This window comes from Rhipicephalus sanguineus, chromosome 6 (genome assembly GCF_013339695.2).
Source record: "Rhipicephalus sanguineus isolate Rsan-2018 chromosome 6, BIME_Rsan_1.4, whole genome shotgun sequence".
Classification (NCBI taxonomy): Eukaryota; Metazoa; Arthropoda; class Arachnida; order Ixodida; family Ixodidae; genus Rhipicephalus; species Rhipicephalus sanguineus.
The window spans coordinates 82,343,263-82,369,436 of NC_051181.1; the positions used below are offsets into that span (position 1 = coordinate 82,343,263).

Here is a 26,174-nt window from a genome sequence, read left to right on the forward strand (position 1 = left end):
CCAGCAAACGCTTCCCCCTGTACCGACACCATGCTCCGGTTCCCCCCGCATCCGCGACCCTCCTATATTCACCGGCGCGGATGGCACTGACGTGGAGGACTGGCTCGCGATATACGAGCGCGTGAGCGTACCCAACAAATGGGACGAGGCAGGAAAGCTGAGCAACCTGGTTTTCTACCTCGCGGGTGTGGCCAGCCTGTGGTACAACAACCACGCAACCGACTTCCTCACGTGGTCTGATTTCAAGACCGCCATCATCAACGTGTTTGGCCGACCTGCCGTACGTAAACTGCAAGCCGAACAGCGTTTACGTGAACGAGCTCAGCAGACCGGTGAGTCGTTTACCAGCTACATCGAAGACGTCCTCGACTTGTGCAAGAAGGCCGATGTAACCATGTCTGAGTCTGACAAGATCCGACACGTTATGAAAGGCATCGACGACGATGCCTTCACTATGCTGCTCGCCAAGAACCCTCGTACCGTGACAGAGGTGATCACGCTCTGCCAAAGCTACGAGGAGCTGCGCCGGCAGCGGTTGCTGACCCGTCGACCTCCATCACGCGACGCCGACCTCGCTCGCTTGTCGGCCATTTCTGATCACTCGGGCTTGCTCGCCGAGGTCAAGTCATTTGTGCGCGAGGAAATTGCCCGCCAGTTTTCTCTACTGACCTTGCCGCAGTCGCAGCATGTTGAACAGCCGTCGACCACACTGCTGCCTCGCTTACGCCGCGCTATTCAACAGGAAATCGCGGAGGTCGTGCCGGAATACCACCAGCCACCTCCGGCGCTTGCGCCACTCAGTTACGCGCAAGTTGTAGCCAGGCCACCCCCAGCGATACCTGTGTCTGCCCCACATCCTTACGCCGAAGTCGTCGCCAGACCACAGGCCTTCCAGGCGAGTGTGCCGGCTGCGTACGCCGACGTCATTCCTAGGCCACGACTGCAGCCCACCATGCAGTCCTATCAGCCGCCACCCCGTCCACCGCGTCTTGGGCCATGGATGGGACCCACCCCGGCGAACCGATGGTGCACTTCCGACAACCGCCCCATCTGCTTCGCGTGCGGTTGCGCCGGTCACGTCGCCCGCTATTGCAATCGCGTGCAGTCGCCTCAAGTCGCCTCCACCATGCCAAGCCAGTCGAGCCGCCCGTATTACGATTCCCCGCAGCCTATGTCACCGCCGTCTCGCCCAGCGCCCTCTACCCGCCGTTCACCGTCACCACGACACCGCTCACTGTCCCCGATGCGGCCACGTCTGGTCCCACGCGACCAGGAAAACTAGTCGTCGCAGTCCACGAGGCAAGGGCTGCGACGCGATCGAACTGCGAAAGCCCTCAGCGAAGCCCATCGAACGTGATAGACGTGTTTGTAGACGGTGTTCGTGCATCTGCCCTTATCGACACTGGAGCCGCTGTATCCGTTATGGACGCAAAGCTTAGCCGAATACTGCGCAAAATGACGACGCCACTTTCCGGGCTCTCCCTCCGTACAGCCAGCGCCCAACGTATTCACCCTACAGCGGTGTGCACAGCCCGCGTCATGATTAAGGACGCTATGTACGCCATCGAACTGATCATATTTCCTGCCTGCTCTCACGACGTCATCCTCGGATGGGATTTTCTCTCCCGCCACGACGCCGTCATTTATTGCGCACCAGCCGAAATAGAGCTGTCACCATTCTCTAATTTGACGCCGGAAGACAGTCCATCGGCTGCGAGCAAGGTACTCGTCAAAGACGACATCAAATTTCCTGCAAACTCGTCAACGGCGGTGTCCGTCTACTGCGCCAGTCTATCCGACACCGTTGCACTCCTGTCGCCATACGACCGTATTTGCACGAGGAAAGCCTTGCTGGTGCCTTTCGCGACCGTTCAAATCACTCAGGGAAGCACCTCTATTTTTGTAATCAACCCCTCCCCGTACAGTGTTACGTTGGTGCGAGGGGAATGTCTCGGCAGCGTGGAACCCCTCGAAGACGCACAAGTTATGGACGAACCCGATGACACGCACAGCCGCAGTTCCAGTACGCTCAGTGCTGTTTCGATCTCTGGTTCATCACCCGCTGACGTGTTTGGTTCCACCATAGCTGACAACCTTACGCAGGTCCAGCGTTCCCAGCTTCTGGACCTGTTGGAAGAATTTCGCTCTTCTTTCGATGTCGCTCAAACGTCTCTCGGCCGCACGTCGGCCGTTACGCACGGCATCGATACTGGCGCCCACCTGCCACTGCGGCAACGTCCATATCGCGTATCTCCCACAGAACGCCGTGTAATCACCGAGAAAGTCGACGACATGCTTCGACGCGATGTTATTCGACCCTCCAACAGCCCCTGGGCGTCTCCTGTCGTTCTTGTTGCGAAGAAGGACGGTTCTGTGCGGTTCTGTGTCGACTACAGACGACTCAACAAGATCACTCGTAAGGACGTGTATTCACTGCCGCGAATAGACGATGCGATTGACAGCCTGCAAGGCGCCGAATTCTTTTCATCTCTCGATTTGCGCTCAGGGTACTGGCAAGTACCTATGGCTGACGACGCTCGACCGAAGACCGCCTTTGTCACGCCCGACGGCCTGTACGAATTCAAGGTCATGCCGTTTGGGCTGTGTAATGCGCCCGCCACCTTTGAGCGCATGATGGATACCGTTCTGCGCAACCTGAAATGGTACACCTGCTTGTGCTACCTCGACGACGTCGTCGTTTTTGCTCCGGACTTTTCCACCCATCTTCAACGCCTACGGCATGTTTTGACGCGTTTGAGCGACGCCGGTCTGCAACTGAATCTAAAGAAGTGCCGATTTGCAGCACGGCAGCTGACAATCCTCGGCTACGTCGTGTCCAAGGACGGAATTCTACCCGATCCAGGCAAACTTCGCGCCGTGACCGAGTTCCCGAAACCTACGTCCCTCAAAGAACTGCGCAGTTTCGTAGGACTGTGTTCCTACTTTCGGCGCTTCATGCGTAATTTCGCGACTATCATATCGCCTCTGACGAAGCTCCTCGGAAGTAACGGGTCCCTCCATTCATGGTCGTCCGAGTGCGACGACGCTTTCGAAAAGCTCCGCCGTTTGTTGACGTCGCCTCCCATACTACGCCACTACGACCCTACGGCTCCTACAGAGGTACACACAGGCGCTAGCGGTGTTGGCCTTGGCGCTGTCCATGCGCAGCGCAAACCAGGGTTCCCTGAATATGTCGTGGCATATGCAAGTCGTACGCTTACTAAAGCCGAGACCAATTACACCGTCACCGAAAAGGAATGCCTGGCGATCATCTGGGCCCTTACGAAATTCCGACCTTATTTGTACGGTCGCCCATTTGATGTGATCACCGACCATCATGCACTATGCTGGTTGTCGTCACTGAAGGATCCCTCAGGTCGCCTCGCCCGCTGGGCACTTCGCCTACAGGACTACGATATCCGCGTGCTGTACCGCAATGGACGCCAGCATGCTGACGCCGACGCACTCTCGCGCTCCCCCTTGCCTGACGACAATACCCATAGCTCAGTGTCTCACAATGCCGTTTCTTCTATCGACATTCACACCACCGCTACTGAACAGCGCAAGGATCACTGGATCGCCTCATTGATAGACTTGCTGACTGATCCATCGGCAACACCATCCACTCGCGCGTTGCGTCGTCAAGCCCACCATTTCGCCGTTCGCGACGACCTCCTCCACCGACGCAATTACGGCGACGGCCGCCAGTGGCTACTCGTAATACCCCGCAGTCTGCGTTCTGACATATGCGAATCGTTCCACTCTGATCCGCAGTGCGCACACTCTGGGGTATCGAAAACCTACCACCGCATTCGCCAACGGTACTTTTGGCGAGGGATGTACCGCTACGTGCAGAAGTTCGTTCGCTCCTGCATCGATTGTCAGCGCCGCAAAACATCAACGCACCTGTCGCCGGCAGTTCTGCAACCTCTGCCTTGCCCTGACCGGCCGTTCCGGCGCGTTGGCATAGACTTGTATGGACCACTTCCTCTAACGTCGGCTGGTAACCGCTGGGCCATCGTCGCTGTTGACCACCTTACGCGATACGCCGAAACTGCCGCCCTCCCAGCGGCTACAGCCCACGATGTCGCTTCCTTCCTGCTGCACCGATTCATGCTGCGCCACGGTCCACCCCAGGAGCTGCTCAGCGATCGAGGTCGTGTCTTCTTGTCGGAAGTCGTCGAAGCCATCCTGAAAGAGTGCAACGTTGTTCACCGGAAAACTACTGCTTACCACCCGCAGACGAATGGCCTCACCGAACGCTTTAACCGCACGCTCGGCGACATGCTCTCGATGTACGTCGCCGCCGATCACACCAATTGGGATGCCATTCTGCCTTTCGTCACCTACGCCCCTCAGAGCACTACTGGTTTCTCCCCCTTTTTCTTATTGTACGGCAGACACCCGTCGCACACAATCGACACAATCCTTCCATACAAGCCGGATCCGTCTGAGTGTGCGCCTATTTCTGCCACAGCCAGACTTGCTGAGGAGTGTCGGGAGCTTGCCAAGACGTCTACTACGCATGACCAAGAGCAGCAAAAGAGCATTCGCGGTGACACCACTACTTCTGCGCCCATGTTCCGCGCTGGAGCACTCGTATGGCTCTCAGTCCCTACCACTGCACCTGGCCTCTCTTCCAAACTGCTGCCCAAGTACGACGGCCCATACCGTGTCGTCGAACGCACATCCCCGGTCAACTACCTGATCGAGCCCATTGAACCATCTTCGGACATGCGCCGTCGAGGGCGCGACATTGTCAACGTGGAGCGCCTGAAGCCCTATCATGACCCGCTCATAGTGACAAGCAGTTAGGTCGCCAGGCGGCTCCCTTTTTCGTACCCGGGGTAATTGTAGCGAAGCGTTGGAAGTTTGTAATGGGTCGCCCTCTCGAGCGCTTTCTAGTGGGTCGTCCCCTTCGGCTCTTCGCTGACAGCACGCTCCTCGCGCTTGGAGTCCGCGCTCTGTCTTGACTGTCGCCGTTGTGCTTCGTCGACTAGTGCCGTCAATAAACGCCTTTATAGTATGACTAAAATGCAGCAACGACGCCAGCAGCGGTCTCAAGTGCATTAGCATACGTATGGACGTGTGTTCCAAGAATTCAAATACTGAATTCTTCATGTGCGATTAGTAGAATAGAGCAGGGTTATTCTAAATCCTGACGATTCCGTGTAGTAAAATTAAATGGGTACACCATCGTTTCAACTGTTAGTGCAGTGGTATACTTTATCATTTAGCGCACTTTTAACACGAAAGTGTTTTATGCCGGGGTCCACCAAGTACATCCGTCACGGATATGACGTTGATAAAATGGACGCCAACGGGTGAGAAAGAAAAAAAACAAGAAAAAGATACCACGCTGGGAATCGAACCCACGACGGTGCGGCCGCGACGGCAAGCGCCCGGCGCTCTACCGACTAAGCCAACTCGGGAGATGCAAGGCACGGCGCGAACGCGCCTTATATCTTTCACACATTCTCTTTCGCGGCGGGCGAAGCGGGGCGGTGCCGCCGTCTGTGAGAGGTGAAAAGAAGTAATGCTTCACGATCGACACTTACTAGCGCTTACTCCGAGATTGCACGTGATATCGGAGGTCATGGTTAAAGCGTCTCGATACCAGAGAGGTAGACTGGCCGCGCTGGCGTCGCCGAGGCACCCTTGACGCAGTTACGTTCTTTGCCTTTGGATTCGTGTAGCGTGCGTCGGCTAATCGGAGTAGTGCAGCTTCCACGTGCACGAACGGGATTTCTCTGCCGCCGACTGCTTCAACTGCGAGAGCACCGACTAACAAAACTGCTGCAATATGCGTTGCAGAAAGGACGCGATTTCGACGGGCGAATGTCGTGCCTTGGTGGAGCGAGAGCAGCGCCTGCGAGACAGAGGCCAGCGGGACGCACGCGTTTGCGGCTCAGGCTACGAACCTCTACCTCCCGCGTTGCTGAAGTGCAGTGTGTGTTATGTATGCATGAGCACAGGCGTCGGCTACGCATTACTAGAAAGCGCACACCGTGCCGTTTCTCTCCTTAATTGACGACGCTTTGAAGAAGTGCATACCGGGTACCAGTGTTGATTATGAGCTTGTTGATATCATCCTTACGCGCGATTCACGATTCGCTGTGTCCAAATATATGTTCACACCGTCAGCTACCTCAACGGTTTAATCATGATCATGGGCGTTAGTCGTCGCGATAGAGACATGCTGTCAACATGGGTGCATCCACGTCAAACGGTGCTATAGCTGCCAAACACGAATAGACATTGTACAAGCTCTCATATATCATAAGCACTACTTCTGTGAAGACACGTTTCACTTTCGTGTTATACCGATTCCTATGACGGAGGGATCAGCCATGTTTTTTGTACAAGAAAACAGTCCATGTACCAAATACAAAAGCCTTGCCAGGAAGACTTCAATTCTAATTCCAAAAAGCACGGGTTAGACTGGAAGACACATTTTCGAATAGTATAAGAACAAACCATAGAAATTATTTTAGGCTTGTTTCGTAGTTTTTGGCACAAGCTAACGACGTTATTGAAGATATTGGATGTTACAGAATGAGCGCAGTGTTCTATATATAATAACATCAAGATATCAGCTTCCAGGAGTCACATTCCACCTCTGCTATGCGTACTATTATAGTGCTGTTGCTTATTTGCCGCACCTTGAGTGGGTCAACAGGCTTGTTGGCCTGCGTCTTTCTTATTTCGCTATTAGGGGCGAAGCACCTTCGGGTCTCGGCGTGTCGGCGTGCATCATCGTCGTCGACTGCTGTCCCGGCGTGCATCGAATTCTGCTGTCATGATGGTCCATTTGCTTGAGCGCCACCGCCTCGGCGCTTGCCGTGTGGCAAGAGAGAGCGAACGGCGCGCGTTGACTATGAAAATGCTCTTTCTGCGATGAACGCTGAACTACCAGCTCGCAATGAATGAGAACGCGCTCTTTACTGCGAGAGACAACGCCGACGCAGGCAGCGTCTGCAAGCGAATTTCTTGATTGAAAAAACCGACTGCTCGCGCTGCGCAACCGTTCACCGGCCACCCCGTATATATAAGCACTGGATCGTGACCTGCAATGTAGTGCCGGTGGGAGATTTCTCTTGTGCGCAGTTGAACCATAAACATTGGTGGCAGGCACGTTAACTAAAAGTGGGCTGCGGGTCTCTGCGCATAATTTGTCGTCTGTCTCTCATTGCCCATTAGCAGTGATTTTGCCTTGGGAGACACCGGCGCACACTAAATGCTTCGCCCCTCCACAGGTTTCACGTTACTGTAGCTGAAACACCGTTCCCTAGATGCTTCGCCACTCCCAATTTTTGTTGTTCTTGTTCCTTTTCGCGCAGGCGCTAAGGTGACAAACAAAGTGTGGAGCTGAATGATGGCCTATCAGTGACGGCCTATCATTTAAATATGCATTCAGCAGCACTTGTTGACAATATAACTCAGGCCCTTTCCAGAGTATTGTTTACAATATACAAAAAAGACTACAATAACAACTCGGTTAATGCTAGTTCTCGACTTTACGTTTACAATGAGGGGATAACACAGCTGCACAGAATGAAATGATAATGCAACGTTGTTGCATCGCTAGGGTTCAATTACCGCGTCTTTTTACGGCCTATTGAATTTCCTCTACTCTCTAAAGCATTTCTTTCCTCATTTGAATCTACCAGAATACCGTAACATCCAAATGCTGTTTTGCCTATTATACTTTCCTTTGCAGACACTTTAAACTTTTCCCTAACAAAAAATTAATCAGTTAGCTCGTTCAGCTATCTCAGGACAATGGTGAAGCATTCTTAGAGCTTCGCTTCACAGAACGAAACAAAGAAACAAAATGAGATAAAATTTAGTTCGAGTAAGAGTTCGTAGCATCCCTAACCAGGCTAGAAAGTTTCATTACACATTACCCTTAATCGAAACTTCGTCACCATTAAAATACAATCATCCTGTAGCATGCAATCTGAATGCTATCAATGGAAACAAAGATTAAAAGTCGTATTTAACAGCCATATGGCTCTTTCAAACACTTATGAACGTATTCTTGCAAGATTTATATTCAGTGATGTTGATTGGTTGGCTTGGTTTAAAGGCGAGTGTTAGCTTGCAATTAGCACTGGCGATCAGTAGCTAGGGCGTTCCAGTTTGTGGCTCCACGCTCCCTACTTTTTGTCTATCTTCAAATGCGCAAACGCAAGAGTATTCTCTCCCTACTGCCCAAGAAATAAGTGGAACCTTTGATGACGTGAATCCTTTCAAGTTCATGCCAAGAAGATCGTCAACTTTTGCCATGACTTTACTAAGTGCCGTGGTTAACAGCCATCACTTCCAAGCAGAATATTTTTATTTACTGCAAGGTGTAAACAGGCGCATTACAGTCTCGGCTTCCTTGTTGGCATCGCATGTGTTCTTTTGTGTCGCAAAATGCATCGAAAGAAGCTGAAGTGTATATAAATATCATGTGACTGCTGTAGTTGCTTGTAGTTGCTGCATAGTTGCTTGTAGGTTACACGGACGCATCGGATTGTCATTATTCTCTTCAAAATCATTTGTGATCGCAAAGGTGTCCAGCTCTCGTAGACCTAGACGCAACGACTGAAAGGCGAAGGAGAAAGCATATACCCTTCGATGAAAAGTATGTTCAGTGAACGGCAACATTCAAATTATAAACAAGGCAATATATCGTAAAAACGAAGTTCGTCTTTTAACAAAATGTAAAACACGTGGTAGTATTACGGGAAAGCTTGGGTTTTTACATACATCATTACGAATATATTTAAAATACGCATGCGTTTCCGCGGCATCATTGTTTTCCACCAGTTGTGACATCCTTGGCGCGGTGCAGATTCGATGTCTTCAATTCGCGCTCGGAGGAAAATAAAAGTGTCGACTAATTCTGTCGGACGCCCATGTAACGTATTGTGAAATGGTAACGAAATTCGGAATACGTTTGTCCACACTAGCATCACGGAAGTGCTGGGCAAAGAGATTGTGAATATTCTAGACGCTTAGTTTTCGCAGTGCATTCTTCGCAGTTTACCGCGGTCTTTCACATTTCTAGCAATAACTTATTACGAAAGGAAGACAAACGCTTACAGCAGCTCGAAGGACACATGCGAAAAAATATGCTTCAGAGCGAAAAATGGATTGGGGAAAATTGAAAGCACGTAATACAAAACATAGAGATCATGAGGTGAGGTAATTAAACGGGGAAGAAAATAAAAATAATCAAAGTAGTTGCAAACGCAATTTTTAATAGAAGTTGGAGAAAAAGACCACCGCTATATTGTGAGCAAGTGCCGTTTTCACTGAGATAAGTAACCTCACGCATTTTTGCGCGTAAGTAATCCCCGTTGACGACCGAAAATTGAAGCGACTGCCACAAAAGCTCTCTCTGAACGACGTTCTCCACCCAATCAGAAAGAAACTGAAGGCGTCAAGCATTTCACTTCAATATCTGGTTTTCTCTCTCGCCGCGTGCAGGAGGCAGACATGGCCATCGTGGACCTAACCATCACGTACCTACGAGCACAAGTGGTCGACTTCACGATGCCCTTCATGAAAACCGGCATCAGTATCCTGTTTCGAAAGCCGCTTTTGGACAACCCGCCTCTGTTCTCCTTCCTGCTTCCTTTCTCCGTCGACGTGTGGCTGTACATGCTGACTGCCTACTTAGCTCTCAGCTTGTGGTACGGGCTGCTCGGACGGTTCAGTCCCTTTGAGAATCGTTTCGCTCTAGTTCGTACCGCCTCCGGTATCGATACCCCTCAGTGGGACCCTGAGGAAATGGAAAAGGAGCTGGACTTCACAAACCGGTTCTGGTTCGCCATCGGTTCCCTCATGCAACAGGGCTCGGACCTGAACCCCAGGTGAGTGAGATGACAGTGGTCCAAATCTGTACACTGGAGGTAAAGGCAGAACGAAGAAAAAGTTGGCTGATTGAAAGCGAATCAATAGCTGTAACTAGCTAGCACACCTCAGATTTGTCAAAGAACTGATGAGATGATAAAGGCAGGATATGCGCTGTGCTCAGCCTCACAAGCGAGCATTTAGTTGTTGGCATAAAACGCTGACTATGCAAATAGGGCCAACAACACGAAAGTATACTTCACATTGATTGATTGACAAAATGAATCCATAAGACAAAAATGCCGACTAGAGAAATGTGAGAACCTTCGAAAGTTAGAAAGAAGCAGTATCACAATATTCCCTTCAGCGTAACCCGCATGCAATTTATTCAATTTATTTAATTTACTTCCTCGATCGCGAGCTCACTGAAGCTTGGCCTTCGTATTTATCTCATAATACTCAGTAATAGTTCCTTGAATAAGTTCCTTGCAAGCATCAACTTAAGAAGAGGTGGGAGGAAGGGTCTCATTAAGCATGACGCTGCAAATATATGTGTGAAAATGTTAGCTATGTAGTAACGCGATAAAAAGCAGAGATGAGATCGAGACGTTCGCGCAGGCGAGCCTTGATGAAGTACCTACATTGGCTGACATCTGTGTAAGTTGCGACAACATGGCGGGGTCGAGTATACCAGACCCTAGTTGCAGCAGATATACTCGGTTAGTTCTTTATTTTACATCCAGATGGTTCACCTTCATTGTCATTTTCCAGTCCTTTGACTCGACTCGTAAAAGAGCACGCTGCTCATATATCGCCGAATAAAAGAGTAATCGTGACGCCCTGATCGAAGGGTGCATTCTGCTTCCGTGTGGAGTAATATGGCACAACTGCTTCCCGGGCTGTGCTTTGCCAAGGAAAGTAATGTCACGTGGCGTGACGTTGAAGAAGGCAGCAGTCGGCGTGTTCAAGAGAGGGTGAATGTGTGCCTAGGTAACGACAAGTTAAAGTAGAAGCAGTTGAACCTGTACACTGGCAGCGGCGTGAACAGACGTCGGCCGTCGAGTAATCTGGCAAGCGGTAAAACGCGTCGGCATTTACACATCTACTATCGAAGATTCGAGCGTTATTGCTGGTGGCGGCGTAAGTTCCAGAATAAAGTCTAATGTTCGCGTTCTGTGAGCAATCTTATCGGAAGGGCTTAAAATAATCTGGAAAGTTCCCAGTCATTCGGGCGCGGTTTGCGCAAGGCGTGAGGTAAACGTATGATGGGCCGCTAGCATAAAAAATAGAAATAAAGGAGCGCGTGTGGCAGTATATAAAAGATTGTTTCATGGCATGATGACCTAGACATAACTGATCTGCGCTACTCAAGTAGTCTGTATGGCTGTGAAGGCAAATACAAGCTCAGGAACTGTTATTTGAGGGGTTTACTGATTGAGTAAATTTTGAAATGAGACACGCCATAGAAGGACTCAAGATAAATTCTGAGCGTGCGAAGGAAGCTTTCTAAAGTGTGACTCTCCAGTATAGTGAACAGCTGAAGTAAAGATTACTTCATGGTGCATTAGGGGCACTTACAAATGTGGTGTTCCTACTTAAAAGAAAGGAACAGCATTGAAACTTCATTATTGAACCGGCAACCATCCTAATCTCCTTTATTTTTGAACTTCATCCTCCTTTTCTTTCCTTTTCCGGCTTCGTGCTTCTTCATCCTCTGTCCAAAGACTCATACCACTTCACCCTTCCCAGTTTCTTTTAATTACCCTCCCGGGGCAATACTTGAAGAGATTTCCAATTGAAGCACATTCAACTGATCCACGTTCGCCAGTGTACCAGACAGCCTTCAAAATTCCGTTCTGGGTGGCTGCCTTGGTCACAGAGTACGGGCCGTAAAATTTGGCACTGAAATCTTTTATTCCTTTCCTCACGAGTACAAGGTAGGTGACTAGAATGTCTGGCATGTCTGCTCGATGTCTCTTGTGGAAACTCTCTTAAAGACGATAGACTTTCTTGGGGAACTTAAACGCAGAAATTTTGGTCTGTCTTTCTGTCTTTCTGTTTGTCGGCACGTCACTCGATTCAGCCACCCGGCCAAAGTTGAACCACTTGCCCAAGGGCCAGCCATCTTGAACGGCTGACTAGTTTCATACTTGTGTACATTGTTGATCAAAAAGCAAACATTACGCACATCTGAGGTGCAACATCACTAGGTAAGTATTAGGTGGTGTGTTCCTTTAATAGAAAATACATACATGCGTAATTCTAGAGACCCTGGTTTCTTAAGCTGCGCTGAAAATGCGACTGCGCTGAAACTTGCCTTCCTCCGTGCCCTCTGCACGAGCTCATTGTTGTTTTTCGGTTTCGGTTCAGTATTGCACTGTACGAATGCCATGGGGCGCCGCTCTGGCATTCCTGTTTTACCCAGCCGACGTGTAAATAAAAGAGAGAGTACTCGTTGAGTGCGGACGTTTCTTCTGATTCGGCGCTTCGCGCCAAACCGTGTGTTCTGGCTGGCTGGCGACTCCGCCGGACGCGTTGGTCACCGCCGGTCTTCGCCTGCTGCTGCGCCGGGATATCAGCCCGCAACACAGCACTCATGTTTCCCAACGTATTGCCAAATGGCGTCCATTTCTCACGCAGCGCCTCTTCACTCGTCTTTAGACGACATTTGCAGGGAAGACGCACATACGCGGCCAATTTTTCACTCATTTTTGGTACCTCTCCTCCTGTGATTTTTGTTGCCCCTCCTCGACGATCTTTAGGTTTTCTAAGAGCCCAAACTCACGGTCTGCCTGCAGAATAGGGGTTTCTCTTGAACAAGCGTACTGTGGACTGTCCCCCATGCCACTTGTGTAGGATCGATTATGATTGTTTACGGCTGCTTCTAAAGAGCATTTCCATCCACCAGGAAAATATCGTACATCTTGATGTACTGTTTCACGTCCCGTGTGGCACGTTCCGCAAGCCCATTCGCCGCGGGATGGTATGGCGCACAGAACTTGATCGATATATTGTGGTCTCGAGCCCATCTTGCTAGCTTTTCACTCTTGAACGCGGGGCCGTTATCGCATACGATTGTCCCCGTAGTCCTAAACAAGTCTCTTTCGAGGAGGGTAATGACGCTATCTGCATCTTCTTTTTCTGCTCTAGCCGCGACCATCCTGCTGCATTCATCTCTAGCCAGAAGAAAAGCTTGCGCTTTTCTGACTCCTTCCCATTTCTTTTTTAGTTCGGTGAAATCCAGGTGAACTACTACAAAAGGCACGTTCGAGTGGCAAGGTAGTATCATGGCATCCGTAAGCTGTTTATACTTGACTTTGTGTACTTGACACACATGGCATGAACGAACTTACTGACTGACGTCTTTCTTCATGTGAGGCTACGTAAATCTCTTGACCTACTTGTTGTAGGTTCGCCAAAATCCGTCCTGTCCTCCCGATTCTGGGCTATCGTGGTACAAATAAAGCACTCTGGAAACAAGCGTTGGTGGGACTTGATACTGACCTTCAGTAAAAAAACTATTGTCGGAGCCTAGTCCGCCGCAGTGGTATAGCGGTTGCGGTGCTCGGCTCCTGACCCAAAGGTCGCGGGTTCGATCCAGGCCGCGGTGGTCGCATTTCAATGGATGCGAAATGGTAGAGGCCCGTGTGCTTAGATATAGGTGCACGTTAAAAAACACCAGATCGTCGAAATTTCCGGAGCCCTCCACTACGGGGTCTCTCATAATCATATCGTGGTTTTGGGACGTAAAATTCCAGATAATATTATTATTAACGCGATAGCGTTAAAGAGCTCGTATCGCAGATATTCCGCCGTCGGCGTCGGCGCCGGCGCCGTTGGTTGTGAGCGAAAAATCATCATCTTCTCCGTGACCAAAAATAGAAAAAGCTGCAAATAAATAAATAATAAAAATGTTGCGCCCGAGTGAGAACCGAACCCAGGCCGTCTGCGTGGCAAGCAGGTGTTCTACCACACAGCCACGCCTCTGCTTGGAGCTGCACTGAAAGTAACTTTCATGCTTGCCAAAAATACGCGTCCTGTATACAGGTGTCACAGTACGAGATGTAATATCGCAGTAATATTGCGTGGTACAAGCGTACATTGCCATCGGGCGTCACACCATGTCAGTATCCTAACGACTTGGTAGTTTAAAGACAGCCACCCATTACAAAAGGCACACACATTACTGCGCGTATTCCCTTAAGGCCACGTAGTGGGTGCATCCCAACTTCGAAAAAGTTTCTGGTTTAAAGCATGCTACCATTACATAAGGCACACACCTTAGTGTACGCATTCTGTTAAACACTCGTAGTGTTCGAAGTGCACACTAGGGGCAGGATATCGCTATCGCGTTCAACTCTTAAAGGCGAAGCTTAAGCGGCTACCGATTTTTATTAATTGTTCGGAGCCTTCCCACAGCTTCACTTCATTGATTTCTTCGGATTGTTATGTGTTATTTTGTACCATCAACCTTGAGAGAACATCTGCATTGGTTAAAGCGGTCCTGGTCTGTGCGAGATGGTAAATTCAAATTGCTGCAAGTAATTCACTCATCTGTCGATGCGTCCTTTAGTTTGGGTCATATTCAAGAGATGAGTGAGGGCCTGGTGATCGGTGAACAAAGTGAAGTTCGTACCTTCCAGGTACGTAAGGAAGTGCTCAATCGCCTCCAGAACAGCCAGTGCTTCGTTTTCAGTAGTGCAGTTAGTTTGAGACGGCTTGAAGGTGTAACTGTAGTAACCTACTAAGTGTCGCTTTTCTGGGCCGGATGCTTCAATACATTTCGTAGCGTTAGCTACACTTGCCTAGCCGGAGCCGATTTCGCGTGGAGCGTCATGAGCCGTGCTGCGCATGCGCGAGGATCAGTGGTGTCACACAGCTGGGTCACCGGAGCTGGCATCTCACACGCTCTCCGACACCGCCGCGCGCGGCTCGCAGATGCAGATCTGCGCCGCATTCGAGAGGAGTGACGTCGTAGAGACAGTGGCGCCAGCGCGCGCGCAGCTATTCGCCTTCGCTGTGCAGTCGCCGTCTTACACTGCGCTGGGGCCGCATGATAGCGCCTCTGAATGGCGTTTGCAGGTGGGTAACGCGATGGAGAAAAAGAGCGCAAATGCTGCTCGACGGCGTAAAAGAGCTGAGAAGCTTATCTCATCGGATCCCGAAGTAGTTGCCTGGCAATTAACGGTTCAGCGTACGAAGCATGAACACAAGAAGGCTAATAATCCTAGACAATCTGGAAAGCTAAGAATAATCAGCTGAACCTTTGCTAATGCTCTGTATATCCTGGCATAGCCGAGCTAAGCCACTGTAAATTTTTTGATACAACACTACACCAGCCCCATAATGTTAGGCGTCAGTGTTCAATTCAAATGGTAAAGTGAAGTTTGGTATGCGTAGAACAGGGTCAGCAGAAATTCTGTGCACCAATCACGGTAGACTTTCTCACATCCATCACTCCATTCAAAAGTAACTTCTTTCTGCGTTAATCTCGTGAGGCATCTATTTTTCACAGCAAAGTCCTCTATGAAATATCGCAAATGCCAAAAACACACGCACTGAATAGACGTCGTATGGTTTTTTAACTGGGAAATCTTCCCGACGCAATATTTTGTTTCATGTTTTTGGTGTTCCCATCGAAGACTTTTCAAGAAACACAACTTTCGTTGTAAGAATGCACTTTTCTTAAAATTAACCTTGAGATATGCCAAGCTCAAGGCATTTAACACCTGAGACAGATGGTCCTGATGGTCCGCCTCTGTTTTGGAGAAGACTATAATATCGTCTATGTACACATTACAAAAAACACCAAGGAATGGCTTTAGTACGTCGTTCATGATTTTCTGGAACCACGCTGGCGAGTTTTTTCCAACCGAAAGGAAGCTGGTTATACTCGTAGAGATCGAATGACGAGATAAAAGCGGTGTACATATTTGTTTCTTAAAACCTTTGCACAAATCTATGCGGGAAAAATGTCGGAAACCACTGGTCTCATGCATAATTATGTCGATCTTTGGCGTAGGAAATGGTATGAGTTCTGTCTGACGATTGAGAGCCCTGTGGTCGGTGCACAGTCTGAAGGTTCCGTCTTCTTTCGGTGCGATCGTTATGGGAGAAGCGAAGAGTGATACCGAAGGTCGTATGATATCATCGTCTAGCAACTCCTGCAACTCTTTCTAGAGCCACATCTTTCGCTCTCTTGACATATTGTAAGGTGATTTTCGGATGACGGTCTTGTCACCTAGTTCGAAAGAAACCTTGAGTGACTTTATCGCCTGAGACAGCTTCCTATGCATACAAGTTCAGGGTAGGTCGTTGCAATATCCTCCGTGCACTTGACAACTCGTAGTTTATCTTGCCTACCCTGATTTGTCTCGTTCCTTGCTACTCCTCCGACTGGAACCACATAGTCCCAGCGTATACGTTGACCTTTAGTTTCTTTATATCTGGTCTTTATAGCAAAAAGTCGTACGTCACCCCCTCTATCACCAACATTTCGCTTTCTATTTTCTGACCCTGAAACTCGATGTTTACAAAGGCTCAGTGATCATGCAACGCTGCTTTTCCATCACAGACTTGTACCCGTAGGACTCTTCCACTATGCAAGCGACTTGCATCCACCAGCTTGGCATTAGTAATAGACACAGAAGCACCGCTGTCTACTAGAGCCATCATATGTCTCTTTCCTACTTTGGCAGGAATCTGAAGTAGGCTAGAGCAATTTAAACAGTCTCATTTGGAGTCATCGGGTAGGACTTATCACCCTCGTTTATTAGTTTTTTCCTGTCGAATACTCCTCAGCCTCAGGGTTGATATTATTCACTCGGCCTCTTGGAACGCGCCAGGTCAAGTTATCCTTGCTACTTGCGAGGTGGTTCGGTTCTCGCTGATCGCGGCTTGACCAGTCCCCTTTACTCCGACTGAAACAGCTGCTTGACTTAGCGGCTATGCTTGTTTCCGAAGCTGGTGGTATATTCTGAAGACACTCCAGGAGGTCATCTAGAGTTCGGGGTGACAGTTTTTGCACTTGTTTCAACACTTCACTGTGCATTCCATGCATTATTAAGAATACTACGGCCGTCGATGGAAGCAAAGGCCCAGCCAGCTTTAAAAGACGGCGTTTCTCAGAGAAGTACTCGACAAGGGAGCTTTGCTCGGACTTGAAATTAAGTGCTGTGTTCCATCTTTTTACTGGATTGCTTCGGAATTCGGTCAAAATTTTTGTCCTCCACTGGCTCCAAGAGTCGTCACTGTCTTCCATAATGCATATTGCATACCACTTGCGCGCAACACCTCTCAAGTAAACGCGCATGTAGGTGATTTGAATCTCATCAGAGAGCCACTTGTTTTTTCCAGCGGCATATTCGTAGAGCTAAAGATAACTTTCTGGACTTCAAGACACGCCGTCGAAGGCATTAGGTTCTACGAATTTAGGCACCGGTTTCTCTGCATTTAGAGATGTCACTATCTTGTTCTGTTGAACCATCTTCTGCTGTTGCAGCTGAAGATCTTTCAAAACGAGGCTCACCTCTTCCGTCGAAGACCGTGATTCTGAGTCTTTTCGGAGCAGTGCTTCAAGACCTAGGTCGTTGAAGGTCGCCACACGCCAGTTCACTTTCACAGCACCTTTCCGTCGTAGTTCACTAGTGTCCACGGCTGCCTTTCCCACAACCAGGTTCACGAGTTCTTCCGAGCTGAGCTCATGAGGTAGGTCTACCGCTGCTTCATCTTGAACTTGCTACTTCGGAAAGGTTATCTGCTCCGCGGAGGTTTCGTCAAAGAAGAACGTCACCCACATGTTGGTTTCGTTTGCCGGCTGCGCCAAAATAATGTAGTATTCCTACCTAAAAGAATGGAATAGCATTAAAGCTTCAGTATGTATCTGGCGTCTATCCTAATCTCCTTTATTTTTGATCTTCATCGTCCTTTCCTTTCCTGCCCCGGCTTTCGTGCTTCTTCATCTTCTGTCGAAAAGCTCATACCGCTTTAACAAATGATGGTGTTATTTTGTGTTGCGTCCAATAAATTATATTATTTCTTAAGATGTAGAGAAAACTGAAGGCACGATGCGGACCAGCCACGGAGGTCTGTCTAGTGGTTGTGGGGCTCAGCTGCTGCCCCGAAGGTCGTGGGATCGAATCCCGACTGCGGCGGTCGCGTTAATATGAAGACGAAATGCTAGAGGTCCGTTTACCTACATTTAGGTTCACGGTAAACACCAGATAATCAAAATTTCCGGAGTCCTCCACTACGGCGACCCTTATAATGTCTTCGTTTGTGGACGTAAAACCCCAACAATTATTGAACGCACCAATGGAGTTTTCCTGTGCGATTGCGGCGCCATAACGCACAGCTTAGCGTGCAAAAAAGGCAATGTTGAGAATGGCCCGGACAAAATAGAATGCAATGCGCGCGTCTCCTCTCAGCAGAGTGGGCGGACTCTAACCGGGCTAGAGGGGGGACGCGGGCGCGCGTCTGTTTTCTGCATTGCCCCTAGCGGCCAATGCCAGCGAACTTGGGACGGGTCACTGCGAGCAACGCAGCTCTCTCTGGTCAGTGGACGGTGCAGGCATGTATTGACTGTGTTTCACATCACTCCTCGAAGAACTCAATATCATAAATTTGGAAACTTGAAAAAGAAACCATGCTGCACGAGAGTCGATATCTGGGCCAGTAGGTCTAGGTTACTTGAAGAAAAGCCCACAGTATCACCGGACACGAGAAAGAAGGCACACGCACACAACGCTCCGGCGTTGTATGCGTGTGCCTTCTTTCTCGTGTCCCGCGATTTCGCTAGCTTTTGAAGCCATACTTCTATGATGTTTGCTGTTGAAACGAATTAACCTGTCGCTAGCCCACAAAATCACGACAACGACTGCTTGAGTACGCCCTCGCAGTGTCTGCAAGGCTCTTGTGTATAGCCGCCTCCTGTGTGCGCAAGGTTTGCATAATTCAGTCTGCGCGCCTTCCTGTACGCTTAGTGTTGGTGGGGAGGCAGCGCAAGGAAGAGGACACAGGGGGAAATGGAGACAAGTCACGCGCCCTATACTGCAGGCGCTGTTTTTCCGGCATGTAATGTACAGGTTGTTTCACACTTAGGGGAAAACTCGGAGCACGTTGCAAAGCGCTCCTTGTCTTCTCCTAAGTGTGATATAACCCGTACAGCCAGCCTACGCTTCTGTAGTGTTGTACTGCTCGTACGTCAGTAGGAATGCAAATTTCATTAAACTACCCTTCCCTGTAGTGCACTGTAGTCTGAAACAGTTACGCCCAACCATCACTCTGACTTCCTTCGCTCAATTTCATCCCCTACGTACTATGCAAATCCTCCCGCCAGTTCATTCCGAAAAAGATATACATAAAAGCTCGCCGTCGCAGGCGCTACTCGTTTCTTCCACATCTCCAGTTCAATGCGCCATTCAATACCTTTGCCACGCGGAGACGTAGCGCGCATAAGGTCACGGAAAAGCGGCCTCTGCTAAGTTCTTCATATAATGTCAAAGTGTCGCTTACTAAACGAACGCAGGCAGCATAACTAAGTTCCATTTTTCTTTCGCGGTCACCTAAACTTTTACGAAAATTCAAGCCGCTACAAACCAAACAAACATTGTTTTAACGCCGCAGCACGATACCGCACGACAACCTTTAGCCGTGTCGGCGAAAACATCCCATGGCTATTCCATTGTACGTAAGGAAAACAGTAATAACAGCGGTTCGCGTTGCCGTGAGCTTGCCTGCGCTCTTTCTAAACGCTGCTGTGTCAATAGCGGTGGAGAAACATAAGCCGATAAGCCCAAGGGCATGGTATAAGTATCGTATCCGCCTTCCTTCTCTTGCTCGACGACACGGTTGTTTTCGTTGAATACTTTATAGAGACCTCGTAGCAACCTGGTTCAAGCGCGATATTGAATTTCGGTGTATTCAGGCGATGAACTCGACGTAGCAGTGCTTGCTTATTCTTTTTTGACGCGTACCAGCAGCATGTCCTTCTAGGCATATCCAATTTCTCCTCTATTGTGGCACTGCGTCCAGGCCACAAGCATTGTCAACACTGTCAATCGTTGTCTTCTGTTGTGTTTAGTTTCGAAAGCTCCGATTCTTTGGTAACCTCCGTTCGCAAAAGATTGGGGGCCTTGTTTTCTTATTTTTTTTTTTTATTTGACCCCCGTCTTTGCCACTGCGTGACCCAGCCGGGCTGGCTGCAAGTTTAATATCTCGTTGGCCGAAATGCTTACGCGTGTTGTTTATGCAACCGTTCTCTTGATAAACACTCAGAGTGCAGACAGAAGATGTTTTGTTTCTAGCGTCTGCTTTGGCCCACCATCATGTTCTCGAACTACTAAAGAAACTTAATCATAACGCGAGTAAGCGGAAGCGACTTCGAAAACGGTGGAATGGACGCGCCGAGTAGCGATAGCCAGGTGCTCTAATAACACTGCGGGCACACTCGTATTCGCAAGGTGGCATTCTCGAAAATGCAATTGAGGCTTCCGCATTTGTATACTGGGCTAGGAACCTTATCGTCAGCGGTGGTAAACTTCGCTAAACTTCGTGCTCCTTTTCTTTAGTATGCTCTCAGCGTTTTGTATTACTACCCAGCACCTCCGCCACTCGTGACGCGACGGTTAACGCGACCTTTATTAGGCCCCGAAGGCACGGTGAAGCGACCACACCCGAGGCACAGATCACAATCAAGCCGAGTTCCCAAAACCGATGAAGACGACGAACACCCGTGATGATGAACACGTGTGAAGAAGGTTGATGTGAGTAATGAACACCCACAATAGAGCAGATTTGTCACCGCCGACACGAAGAAAAGCATTGACTCGTGGAAGCCACTGACGTTTGTCCTTCAAATGGCCTTACAAATATTTTTTGTAGATCTTTCAAATAATATAACTCAGTCTTGGTGCTGTACGTTCTGACTGGAATTATGTGCATAGAGGTTGCTGCAATTATATACGATGTTTTCAACGGCATTTGTTCTGTTTGTGTCTCTTGATTAAGTTTACATTCATTAACCTTCGTCTAGACTTCACGTAATCAGTATTTCAGAGAGTATGTCCGTCTATGGCTGTCGGCTTTCACTAAAAAGTAACATTCGGCGCCATCTCCTCTCTTGCTCTGAAAATAATTTCTGTTTTAAATTGCAGCCCGTTCATTTTATTTGTATGTTGCAATGTTTAGATATCCGACAGTAATACATAGAGTCCCCAACGTAATTCATTATTTGATGCATACTCAAACTCTACGGTGCTGAAGCGAATAAAAATCAAATTTCCAAGGGGCGTTACACTGAAGACGCGCTCCCCGGAAGTCATTCTAAGCATTTTAACATGATTTCCTCGTCCTGTCGCCTTGAAAAGTATCTCTTTACAATAGACTTAACTTCGCAGTTAAGTCTATAGTTTAGTCAATTAGCCTATTCCCATGGGTAGGTCATTTAGCTGTATAAGACGCAACGCCACATTGAACAACCCGTTTTCTGTAGCGGAGAAGAACTTTATACAAAGTCTCGCGGATTGCAACCGGAACAACACGTAACATACAGCTAATTAAAATCATTACGTTTTTATGCTCGTATCAAATGTCACCAATTTCCTCCAGTCAACTCAAGCACAAGCTCGCGCGATCTAATACACTAGACACAACTATGAGTTGAACGGGCCTCCATCTTGGCACCGGTACCAAGACCCTCAAACACTTCTAGTTTTGCTCACCAGAGAACCCACGGTAATTTTGCAGCGATCTCCGGTCCGCGTGGCGTGCTTACTTCTTTTTAATGCCGTAAGCCATCAATTCTTGCATATCGTTTTTGCGTCGCTTTGCATCCCGTACGCTGACATCATTGTCTTCATTGTATCCTGTACTCCCCACTACTGTGGTAGCACCTTGGAGCTGCCGTTTGTCGAAATTAACAGATTATACAATCGCTTTCAATGGCCAAGAGTGCACCTGATTACTCTAATGATGTTTGAATCGTAATGTAGATATATTTGCATAGACAAATGCATTTTATTTTGCAGGCTAAAATTGTTAGTAGACTAATTCTACTTCAGTAAACACCATTCTCTCTTGCGCCTACTATTTCTGACAAAGCTATAGCTCATTTATGTTACTTCACTACAATGTACTTGAAGAACAAGCCTCGGCGTTGAACAGTGAACTTAAAATTGGTATTTTCGTAATGTATACGCCCAAACAACTGGTTTGAGTTCTAGAAGAGTGTTCCCAAGAAAACCTCATGCATAAAGCTTATTGCCACTGTTAGGATTTTTGAGGTCTTAAGCCCCTCATGGTAGCGGTTATTAGCACCTGCTGCTGATGTACAGTGTAAGCGGTTGCATTGTTTAAGTTATCTCTTCCCTCTTCCATCCTCCATTTAATCCCAGCACCACCATCCTGGAGACATTTCTCATCACGATTCCTTTCTTTATGGGCGTCCTTTTTTTCCCTCTTGCCGCGAACGACGTATTTTAAGAAATCAGTGGGCAGCTGATAGAGAAGATTCGGAGAGCCGAAAGATATATCTTAGAATAACAGAGAGCTGAGCTAGTTGGTAAGCATTCATTCTAAAAAAACAGGGCGTGTAAACACGGACACAAGAACGAAGCCAGGACACCACAAACGCCGACTAACAACTGAAGAAACGCACAACGGCGGAAAAGAAAGAAGGCACGAAAACTTATCTGCGCATGCCCTTGCAATAAATGAACCAATCAATCCGGCACGTGGCGGGGGGGAGGGGTGTACGTGGAAGATAACTGTTAAGACATTTGATTTCATCTTTATGCAAGTTAATCGACGGTTGGCTCACGCATGCGCTACCACTATTCTCGATATGCCATGCCTAAATTATCAGGCGCGTTTCTTCACTTCTATGCCGGTACAACACTGCGCATTAATCAAATTATGGCGAGCCATGGCATATCGAGAGTAGAGGTAGCGCATGCGTGAGCCAACAGTCGATTAACGTGCATAAAGATTAAATCAAATGCCTTAACAGTTATCTTCCACGTAGACTCTCCCCCCCCCCCCTTGCCGGATTGATAGGCTCCTCTAATGCATGGGCATGCGCAGATAAGTTTTCGCGCCTTCTTTCTTTTCCGCCGTTGTGCGTCTCTTCAGTTGTTAGTCGGCGTTTGTGGCGTCTTGGCTTCGTTCTTGTGTCCGTGTTTGCACTCTCTGTCCCTTTAGAACGAAAGATATATAATACTATGTGTTACAGTATTCACTGTATAACGGGTTACAAGACACAAAGAGGTAAAGGTAGGCGGCAAACTCGCATGACCACACGTACCCTTGTCGTGAGGAAGGTTGCAGTGTTGGCTATCTGATTTCATAACATTGTAATAAGCATTATATATGTACACCTATGACTCCACAAGCTGTAGTCAAGCATTCCGCGAATACGTCTGCGACAGCTACTTCTGGTATGCATATCATCGCACCGTAGCGTGCTCTTCCTCGCAATAAACACGACGTCTCTGCTTGCCGATGTTACGTCAGACCTTGGGCTACCATGGCCATGACCAGACTATGACCATGACCATGTTCATACGACCATGAGCATGACCATGCGACGTCAGACCATAATGATGCGACGGCTCAATAAAGACGACGTCTATTAGTGCCGGCATTACGTCAGGCCATGAGCCACTCTTTGCATGGCAGTGTGCTTGGCGTGCCAGGTGAGCCCGCGATATGCACACAAGTACCCACTTTACACAATGACACACCTCGCAGCGCTTGGCTCGAAGCAAAACCGGCATGGGCTGCTATTCGCTGACGGCTTCGCATGAAATTGATTCCGAATGTGCGTGGGATCTACCGGAATTTTCTGTGTGTGTTCGTGAACGTGTCTTTTGTGCAATGCTTCGTTAGTGTCACGACTCACTAAGTATAGCCCATTGGTATGTATTTACTAAGTTGATTTGAGGTCTTGTTTTTGGACGTGCCAAAACTGAAGAGCGTCATTTTGTCTCGAATGCAGCGCAGTGTCGACCCGCATCATCGCCAGCATCTGGTGGTTCTTCACGCTCATCATGATCTCTTCGTACACCGCCAATCTGGCCGCATTTCTGACTGCACAGCGAATGACGTCACCCATCGAAAATGCCCACGACCTAGCCAAGCAGACGAGCATCGACTATGGCTGTCTCTTGTCCGGATCAACCAAAGCATTCTTTCAGGTATGTGCTCACACGTCTTCCTCCCGAGACTCGCTGAAAATTACGGTCCAAAAATTTGTTATTTCCAAGTCACATCTTCTATTTAGCGAACCAGGGCACTTGAATCGTTCCTTCTTTTTATATTTTTTATGGTGTCCTACGTCTGGGCACTCTTATGGTCGCCTCGTTAAAGGCACCCTGAAGCAGTTTTTGAAGGTGTCAAAGCGTTTAGGTTAGAGCATCATGAAATAATTCGTACCACTAATTAAGCGACGCACCTTCTATCAAGGCAGCCACGAGCAGTTATAGTTATACCCTCCTCCTTGCCACTGCTTTGCCTCCTTTACTCATCGAACAGCCAGTCATCGCTGGCGACCGCACTGCACTGGACGGGTCGAGCAACAGCACCGTGGGCTACAGAGACGAAGCGTGCGGATTGGTTGAGATCCGCCCCGCCAGGTGCCGCCACATGACCGGTCGTTCTTATTTTATTCTCCTTAACGAAGGCAATCTGCAAAGGCATGCGGACAAACAAAAAGTATTTGAGAACGATCACCGATAAGAGTAAACAAGGGGGGGGGGGGCAATGTGGTTGTGTCTCAGGGATGAAGTTACAGCCGCAGACACGTGGATCCTGGCATGAACCTATAGCGGGAGCCCGACGCTCACTGCAGCGACGAGCTGAAGCGACTCCGCTCACCAGATGCCCAACACGCCTTACACGATGTCGCACATTTACAAGTCGCAAATCGCTAGCTTTGCGGCACACAAATCAGCTAGGCTGATTCGTGGTGTCTGAGAAAAGAACCCTCGAGATAAACATTGTCGCACAGTTCACGTCAACACGGAGCACATTTTAACACAGGTACCCGACGCTCGTTGCCCACCGTACGTTCAGTGACGTAGACTAGACATATCCAGTCAGATCGGTCACCATGGAATCCTTTTCTCCAGTCATGCGCGACGCAAATACCCGCATACCACGACCCATGGATTATTGGTACGCGCCCACGTGATTCACGAGGATGGGCTTTGAATATAATAACGCGATAGCGTTAGGGAGCCCAGTGTTGCAGAAAATCTGGTGCCGGCGTCGACGGCGCTGTCAATGAGCGAAAATGTCCTGATGAACGCAAAGAACAAAAATGACGATTAGAGCCGGGAATCGAAGGCAGGCATTCTGCGTGGCAGTCATCACATAGCCACACCAGTGCTTGAAACTGCTCAAGGAAAAATATTGGGGCAGCGACGCACTAACAGTGCGAAGACTGGAAACAGCAGAGCTCGTGGCCTTGCCCTCATCGATTCCCTCGTCCTCACTGTCACGTCACTCCCCCTCACCCTCACATCCCTTTCCCACCCCTTTGCTATACTGTAGTATACAGGTCTATGATATGCTTTCTTCTCTGTCTTTCCGTTGCTTTCTATATCTTACTCATTCCCTCTATTTCTTTCTTACTTACTTTCTCTGTGTTTCTTTCTCTCTGTATGTTTATCTTTCTTTGTCTTTCTATCTTTTTTTCGTTCTCTCGCCCATGGTAACGCAATCATAAGGTTCCCATAGATGCTTCTTCTGCTAACGTGCCTGGATAGCCGAGTGGTTGCGACGTTTGCCTCCGGACCGTGGGTACCCGGTTTCGAATCCGGCCTCGCCAAGAAATTTTATTTTGTGTATTTATTTCTTCTGCTCTTCTTCCACCTCTCCACTTGTGTTCTCCTCCCCCTCCTTTCGTTCCTCCAACGTGTTGCTAGGCGGCGCGCTCGGCGAAGCCAGACGCAGAGGTGCCAGGTGGTTGCTAGGCAACCACTTGAGAAGCGCGACGTGCGGTACAAAAACTCACGTGATGGCACCAAAAGTCAGATAAAAATCACGGTTCGAGCCGGGATCGAGCCCAGGTATCTTGCGTGGCAGTCAAGTAGTCTACTTATATTCGCCATGAATCAATACCAACTTGCCGAGTTCTCAGTTCTCATAAGTATTTTACCATAGAGCTATGGAAGTGCTTCAAGCCGCTTTGGAAAAAGCCCTTATTCAGGCTGTCATGTCATGCAAGTAGTCACATGAATAGATGTAATACTGCATGGCAGTAGCGTAGCATCGAACAAGGCGTCACACCATGACTCTCACGGTCCGGTATTATTATTATTATTATTATT

General features: G+C 48.7%; 1 protein-coding gene across 3 annotated transcripts in view; it reads left to right on the top strand.

Annotated features, from left to right (window-relative positions):
- The window catches only part of LOC119395948 (glutamate receptor ionotropic, kainate 2), a 410,534-nt gene that overhangs the window by 310,828 nt on the left and 73,532 nt on the right, over positions 1 to 26,174 (top strand). For all 3 annotated transcript variants that reach the window (XM_049416822.1, XM_049416823.1, XM_037662976.2), the window contains exons 11-12: positions 9,481 to 9,866; positions 23,840 to 24,038. In XM_049416822.1, coding sequence (XP_049272779.1) covers positions 9,481 to 9,866; positions 23,840 to 24,038 — 585 coding nt within the window. The remainder of the gene's footprint in view (positions 1 to 9,480; positions 9,867 to 23,839; positions 24,039 to 26,174) is intronic.